At 35.6% G+C, this 8446-nt stretch overlaps 1 protein-coding gene across 2 annotated transcripts; it reads right to left on the reverse strand.

Annotated features, from left to right (window-relative positions):
• Positions 1 to 1479: 1479 nt before the first annotated feature.
• LOC107591372 (Purkinje cell protein 4-like protein 1) lies at positions 1480 to 5872 on the reverse strand. 2 transcript variants are annotated; one of them, XM_016280521.1, is made up of 3 exons: positions 5673 to 5872; positions 3179 to 3233; positions 1480 to 2160 (listed from the first exon to the last, which is right to left on the reverse strand). In XM_016280521.1, exons 1-3 carry the CDS (start codon positions 5679 to 5681, stop codon positions 2009 to 2011), a joined length of 216 nt encoding a protein of 71 aa, XP_016136007.1. In that variant the 5' UTR covers positions 5682 to 5872; the 3' UTR covers positions 1480 to 2008. The 2 variants fall into 2 exon arrangements, with proteins under 2 accessions (XP_016136007.1, XP_016136008.1); XM_016280522.1 differs by lacking the exon at positions 5673 to 5872 and adding an exon at positions 5081 to 5270.
• Between the last annotated feature and the right edge of the window lie 2574 nt (positions 5873 to 8446).

The following is an 8446-nucleotide window of genomic DNA, read 5'->3' on the forward strand; positions in this document are numbered from 1 at the left end:
CATGTCCTACACATCAGCACCCAAACATAAGTAGCCTAAATGTGCATTCATTAAATGATCAAATGAAGCTGAAATGAACTATTGAATGTGCTTCATTGCAGGGGACAGCAGCAAACTAGCTATAAAGCTATAAATAGCTTAATATTTTGGGTTATAAATAACAAGTAGAAATAATCGGGAACTTTTTTTACCCTTCACTTTGTGCTTAATGCTTTACCTGCATTAATGTTCTGCTTAAACACATTATTTTAGATCGCAAGTTTAAATAAATACTACTACAGCCTACAAGCAATATGCATTTACAGTATCAATTAAATAGGTTTGATGGTAAGAAACAAACTAATGTTATATAATGCTCTTTACTTTATATAACCATGGACTCACTGCCCCTAGGACATACAATTCAGCTCAGAACATACAGTTCTTGCTATTGAAGCATATATTTTAGACTGAGTCACACGGAGAAAAAAGAAACAAGTGTAGGTTAGAGCACTTAAGCAAACATAAGCACATGCACAGGAAAAGAAGTACAGGGCAATACAGGACAAGATAACTGTTCAACAGTAAAATGTGTCATCCTTTATATAAAACACAGAATAATAACATATTGCATTGCCAGCGACTATTTGAAAACGATCAAACACAGATGATATTTTCATCACACCTGTCTAAATGCAATTACAGACATCATTTGTCCCACTAACTGTGAGATAATCATGAGTCTATCTGCTCTCATTATTATGAGCTATTCTGAGATATCTGTAGAGACCGCTTTAATTATAGGGGAAGGAGAAAGAGAAAGACACTTAAAATAGATCAAATGGTACACTTTCCTTGATAATCATCTTCATTTGACTCACCAAAAATTCAAGGATCTCGCTGCATGCTTGTAACTGGCAATAAAGCAAAAATTAAAGGCATTATGCTCATTTCATTGAGTATGACATGACTTAAAAAGGTTCTCGACCTTGTGCTAAATTCAACAGCCGGTAAAATACAGTAAACTGAGCAAAAATGTTATACCTGTTTCACATATATTTCAAGGCCAATTGCATGAATAGGGATCAATTTGAAAATAACAAGCTACTTCATTTTATACAATGTCTTGATTAAATACCTGTCCAAAATGCAGAAATATGCAAGATATTGCTATTGCTAATTCTTCTGTTAATGTCAGGTTATTATATTTTTTCTGTTATCAAATAATCATTATTTAGTCTGCGGTTGATATAAAGAAATTCCGTTAGCACCTTTACAATAATGCATTAAACTAACAATAACAACAAGCAGTTCCTTTGTTAATATATTTATTCATCTTTGTTAATGCTTTTAATAATGTATTAACATTAACTAAGATTAATAAATGCATTAGAAGTAATTAATTGTTAGTCCATGTTAATGTAGTCAACTAATGCTAAACAGATAATGGTGTTACAGAGATTGCTTTATTTTTCAAACGCGTCATTTTGAAAGAAAAAACAAAACAATTAAGAGCTACCTCTAAGAATACATTTACAACTAATCTACTTCATATCTATGCTAATTCACACCAGCATGTTTTACTGTAGGTGCAGTGCACCATTTGGTCATTACTGCCCTTTGAATTCTTGCATTTATATAAATTACATTTTGCATCGATGATATACTAAATATACTGTATTAAATGATAGATGTGTGTTGCGCATGTCAATAACATGTTCCTACCTATATTCATGTCTACAGGAGAGGAGAGAAAGGATTGAGACAAATCTAGACAAATACAACGAGAATAAAATCTGCAATGTCTTTTAAAGTGAAAATCCTTCTCTATTCTTATGTCCTAAACTCTATTCAACCCAGCATGTTGATGCCACAGGGCTATCATTTGTTTTCCAAACCCCTAATTTCCCACCCTCACTTGACTTTTCCCTTTTCTCTGTTTGTTCCTTATTAAATTTCTTTCCATTTCCAATATTGCGGAAGGTTTTTTTGTCCTCTGCACGGATCCTTTAGTTCATACTTCCCTTTTCTACTTCTTTTTCTTCTGGAAGCGTCTGAACTGACTCTGTATTGCCAAAGCTGCCTTTTCTGTCTCTGGCGCATCCAGATCAATGTCAATCTCTTCTTCAGGTTCTTGCATAGGGTTCTTCCCTGCTTTGTCCGCCGGTTTCTCCTGGGGGGCTGAGGGGCACATGACATAGAAACACTGACAATGTCGATGACATAGTAAAAGGATTTCTTACTTTTTTTTTAAGCCAGTGTGTCCTAATTCAGGCAGGTTAAATCCTGTTACATAAATTGTTTATACATTTTCATACCACAGAACTCTAAAATATGCAACCATTCTAATATCTCTAATCAGAACATATTTTCATAGTTAAGTTTCTATTTGTTTCGATGTTAAAATATTTTCTTGTATCTTAAATTAACATGCAGGGATGTGCTGCAGAAATTATGTATTTTTGAGGGCCAAAACCTGGAAATGAGTTAGCATTTTATCACTTCCGGTACCATCTACCCAAAGTCAATGAGTTTTTTGAATGGGTTATTGGTTAAATGGCTTTAAAAAAGGCCTGTGGTTAAAACAAGCTTAAGATATTTTTTCTACAACTTAAAATATATCAGTAATACCCCGTAATTCTTTTGTTTAAAGCTTTAATTGTCTTGAAAAGAAGGACACAGATATAATGCCTCATGCCGACAGGTCACACTAGGTCAAAACCAGCTGAATCATTCTTCAAAATATCTTCTTATTAGATGAAATATCCCTTTAAGTTATTACGAGCTCATTTAATTAGCTGATGCGGTTTGCAACGTCAGGGCTTTGGTGAGATGAAAGGGTAAGTCAGCTGAATATACCCTGACCTTATGGGAATAACCAACCTCCACTAGATATGCAATAAAGAACGGTCTCTCTAGAGTAAATGTGTGTTTCAGTTCTCATGGGTATGCGTGTGTGCTTTTTTGTAAAGAGAGAGAGAACTGAACTGATATTTTATGATAAAAATAGTAAAAAAAGATAACAATCAGACTGGACTAGTAGACATCTGTTTTGTGGTTGGCTACACTTATATTTGTACAAATATAAACCTGGCCTTATGTAACCGTACAGTTCTGGTGGAGAACAAAATATGGAGGAGTTTTCAAGTAGTCCATTTTGAAAAATTCAAACATGGTGTAATGAAACGCATAAACGCACCTTTTTTATCTGTGGTGGGCCCCTGAGTGCTGTTGGGAGGATCAGATGAACTGTTCTGCAGGAAAGAGACGGCAACTTTCAGCAGGTTTAACGTTGTGTGAAAGCATTCATACATGCAGTATAAACAAAACAACATTTGTGAATTTTGATGTGTTCTGCCATTAAATTAAAAGCTGATATGGGCTTTCTGAGTCGTGTGTTAGGACAGTGAGCGATAAAGACCCCTTAATCCCCATCGGTTTAATCCTCCTTTTTTTCAATTCTGTGTGCAATCTGGAACAGTGGCACTCAGCCCTGGAGAGGATCGCCATAACATGCAAGCTTAGTGTGTGTGTATGTGTGTGTATATTTGATATTATTTTTAAAATTAATTTATCCTGGTTGACATTTTTAGTTGAAGGTTCATGAGGTTCCCAAATATCATGTTTATCTGTTTGATATAGGTTAAATAAAAGTGTGCATTTGTATTTTTGCTGAAGATATAATCCGTCACCATCCTTATGTTGCCTTTTCAATGCGCACAGCATGAGTAAACTACTTGAGGCCAAAATGCATTCAGTATATCTGTGACCTTGCTTCTTCAATTACGAAAACAAATTAGCCTTGAGATGATGCCCTAGATTTGAGTTATTCATATAGACACTGACATCCAAAATGTGTCAGTTTAATTCATGTATTTCTTGCGTCACTTTAATGTGCACTTTCAGCAATGAATTGTTAGTGAGAAAATCTGTATAATATTTGCTTTTAGCAAGTAATATACTGCGAATACTTCTTACATAGCTTCTGTAAAGCACAAAATGTCATCAAGAGAGAACAAAATAGAACATTGCTTAAAAACACACACTACTTTTGACAAATTATAAGACAGAAAATAAACAACAGAATGGCATATAGCCATTCTGTTATCCACATATTATCCACTCTCTTGCTGCAAGGGCTCTTTTAAATGCAAATCTCTGCAGCCCTCCCTCTATAATCCCCCTTTTTTTTTTGGAATGAAAGAACCTCTTCACCTTACCCTAACTCTGAACTTGCCTTGTCTTCCTCTCTCTCTTGTAGGTTTTAAAGCATACATCCCCCACTCTCTGAGCTGTCAGATAAAATCCCTTTGAGCATTAAAACATGACAACTTTTGTCTCAAGAGATTTTGTTTTCTTGGTAGGCTATATGCCATTCTGTTGTTTATTTTCTGTCTTATAATTTGCCAAAAGTAGGTTATATGAGTATTATGGAGGTAAGACTTTTCACACTTCCGGCTTTCACACTTAAAAGACTTGATGATGAGGGGGGAAAAGATCCCATTCAGCCAGCTGGCGCCCAGTGTGTGGGCTATTACTTTTTCTCTGCTACATTACCTCAGCCAGCTCTTTATTTTCACTCTCACACATCAGTGATACACACAAGCCTCACGGCACAATCTCCATCTGCTAATTAGCCAAGCTCATATCAGCAAGGCCAAGCTCTCCTGAGCCACTTATTAATTGCCAATTAATGGGACGCACAAAAGAATGTAAAGCACCACACTTTCATTTCAAACCAGGGAAATCTAAGGATTTATATTTTCACATTGAGTAAAAAGCACTGTAAAATGTCAAATTTGTCAAATTTATAAAGAGTAGATGGCATAGTTGTAAACCCACCTCTAATTTATTTTTAGTAAAGATGAAAAACACAACCCTTTTATATTTCGCATCTTTACTGAAGAGAAATTGGAGGTGGCTTGACAGCTAAGCAATCTGATCTTTTATTGAATTTATTGAATCCTTTTTTTTGCCTCAACAAAGAATATATTTACCTTGAACGTAATGTTATAGATGTTTATACTTTTGTTATAAATTTCGAATTTAACTTTTAAATTAATCTGCTTTATCAGATTTAAAATAACAAATGAGCACTTACCTCACTCATAGTTCTGAGAGAAGTAGAATGTCGTTTTGGGTTCGCGGGATAATTTGAAGCGTGACTTTGAAACACTAAATAAATTAAATCGAAATTTGCGGGGGGGTTTTGTCCGAGTGCTTTAAAATTATGTCAGAACAACTGAACCGAGAATATTACTCAGAGAACTGAATCTCCATCTCTCATCCCGAAAAACACGCCCCTGCTCGCTCTCTCTCTCTCTCTCTCTCTCTCTCTCTCTCTCTCTCTCATATTTTCACATTGAGTAAAAAGCACTGTAAAATGTCAAATTTGTCAAATTTATAAAGAGTAGATGGCATAGTTGTAAACCCACCTCTAATTTATTTTTAGTAAAGATGAAAAACACAACCCTTTTATATTTCGCATCTTTACTGAAGAGAAATTGGAGGTGGCTTGACAGCTAAGCAATCTGATCTTTTATTGAATTTATTGAATCCTTTTTTTGCCTCAACAAAGAATATATTTACCTTGAACGTAATGTTATAGATGTTTATACTTTTGTTATAAATTTCGAATTTAACTTTTAAATTAATCTGCTTTATCAGATTTAAAATAACAAATGAGCACTTACCTCACTCATAGTTCTGAGAGAAGTAGAATGTCGTTTTGGGTTCGCGGGATAATTTGTAGCGTGACTTTGAAACACTAAATAAATTAAATCGAAATTTGCGGGGGGTTTTGTCCGAGTGCTTTAAAATTATGTCAGAACAACTGAACCGAGAATATTACTCAGAGAACTGAATCTCCATCTCTCATCCCGAAAAACACGCCCCTGCTCGCTCTCTCTCTCTCTCTCTCTCTCTCTCTCTCTCTCTCGCTCTGGTCAGTGTACTAGAATAATAATACATTTGAATGTTTTTATTAATGAAATGTCGAAATGTTTTTATTATTATTATTTGCATTCTTGATCATTTAGCCCTAATTAATAAAAAATGTTAAATATTATTTTGAAAATAAAATTATGTTTTGTTGTTTTTATTACTGTTGATGAATTGGTATAACAATTTTCTTTAATTATAATCATAAGATTATTAAAATATTATAAAAACTGTATTATTATTATAATGATCATCATTATTGATTTATTTATTTGCATTCTTGATTATTATCATTATTTAATTAAAATACTATTTTCAGACATGGTCAGACATTGTGCCATACTTTCACTGGTATAAATAGGCTGTTTTTAATACTGGTGGAGAATATGCAATTGGTATAATAATCATAGCCTAACAATAATAATACAAATTCTGTAATTGTTTTCGAATTATTATTATTATTATTATAAATGTGTTATGTTGTATTTTGATCTCATTATGATCATTATAAATATAAATGGCGTATTCATAATCAAAATTGGGATATTATGTGTATTTTTAAAGTGAACATAATGTATCACATTTATCAGCGTGTAGTGTAATATTCACACAGTCTATGGTAATATTAAGCGCCGCTTTGTTTGTGGATCTAGACCTACTTCCGGAGAACGAGCGTCTTGCCGGAAAAAGAAAGCGAGAAAAAAGGAAAGAGAAAGGAAAAAAACAGAAGTGCTAACGAAGCAGATCAGTCAAAACATAAACACTTGCGGGCACGACCAAAAACGTGACCTAAAACTGCGGGGTTTTTTGGATCGCCAGTGCGTGAGCGTGTTGAGGGCACATCTCACTAATGTGTCGAGCTTTTGTTCGCGCTTGACTCGAAGCTGAAGGAAGGGAAATCTGCGCAGAGGATTAACAAGTGCGGAGACTTTGGGCCTAACGTTACAGTAGAGGTAACACCACCGCTCGCTAGTTAGCTCTCCATTTTCTCGCAACGACCAATGTTTACATGTTGTCAGCTCTCGTAACTGACGTGTTGAACTTGTGTTTTTCGTGCACGACACATTACACCATATTTCCTCGTCGGGACGTTTTTGTAATCTTGAAAATATATGTCTTTGTTCAAACTGGAGAACCTGTACAACTAACGTTACTTGCTTGCCAACACCTGCCAACAGCCGGGTGCGCGGGCAAAATGAGCCTGCGGCTTTGCTATTTTTGACCAGGGTAATGCCACAAAAGCAAATGCTTAGATTAGTAAGCACACTAGCTAGTCGCAGCCAGTTTACTGCGCACTATCAAGTTGTTATGTGGCATTAACATTAATGTACAAACTGCAATCTAAGGGTCATTTGCAGTTGGACTCAATTGTTACTGTACAAGGGTAACGTTAATGTCATGGGTATTGCGATTAGAGGCAGGTGTACTAGCTATTTACTATAGAAGCAGGCTTATTTTGCCACCTTTAGCCAATGTCAGGGATCCTGTCGGTCACTATGTGGGGTCAGCACCTGTCAAAATGGCAGTAATGTCTCTTTTTATGTTCATCAGTTTGAAGACATGCTTTTAAATCAGACCTCTAGTAATCACTTGCTATATGAAATACCATCGTTAAGTGATCTGTCAAGCATTCTTTAACAGTACCCTCAAATCAAATTTTTTTGTATTGAAAATAATGTTATCTAGTGAATATCCAGTGTGTGATTTGATTGAAGCAAGCCATTTTCTCTTTAATTTATATGTAGTGTAATATTCACACAGTCTATGGTAATATTAAGCGCCGCTTTGTTTGTGGATCTAGACCTACTTCCGGAGAACGAGCGTCTTGCCGGAAAAAGAAAGCGAGAAAAAAGGAAAGAGAAAGGAAAAAAACAGAAGTGCTAACGAAGCAGATCAGTCAAAACATAAACACTTGCGGGCACGACCAAAAACGTGACCTAAAACTGCGGGGTTTTTTGGATCGCCAGTGCGTGAGCGTGTTGAGGGCACATCTCACTAATGTGTCGAGCTTTTGTTCGCGCTTGACTCGAAGCTGAAGGAAGGGAAATCTGCGCAGAGGATTAACAAGTGCGGAGACTTTGGGCCTAACGTTACAGTAGAGGTAACACCACCGCTCGCTAGTTAGCTCTCCATTTTCTCGCAACGACCAATGTTTACATGTTGTCAGCTCTCGTAACTGACGTGTTGAACTTGTGTTTTTCGTGCACGACACATTACACCGTATTTCCTCGTCGGGACGTTTTTGTAATCTTAAGAATATCTCTCTCTTTGTTCAAACTGTGGAACTACAGTACTTGCCTGCCAACATCCGTGTGCGCTTGCAAAATTAGCCTGCAGCTTTTCTATTTTTGACCAGGGTAATGCCACAAAAGCAAATGCTTAGATTAGTTCATATACAGTGCTGTTCATAAGTTTGTGGTCAGTAAGATTTGTTTCATGCTTTTGAAAGACATCTCTTGTGCTCACTAAGGCTGTAATTTATTTGATCAGTAATATGGTAAAATATTGTTATAATTTAAAATAATTA

This window comes from Sinocyclocheilus grahami, unplaced genomic scaffold (assembly GCF_001515645.1).
Source record: "Sinocyclocheilus grahami isolate Dianchi unplaced genomic scaffold, SAMN03320097.WGS_v1.1 scaffold141.1, whole genome shotgun sequence".
In the NCBI taxonomy this organism is placed as follows: Eukaryota; Metazoa; Chordata; class Actinopteri; order Cypriniformes; family Cyprinidae; genus Sinocyclocheilus; species Sinocyclocheilus grahami.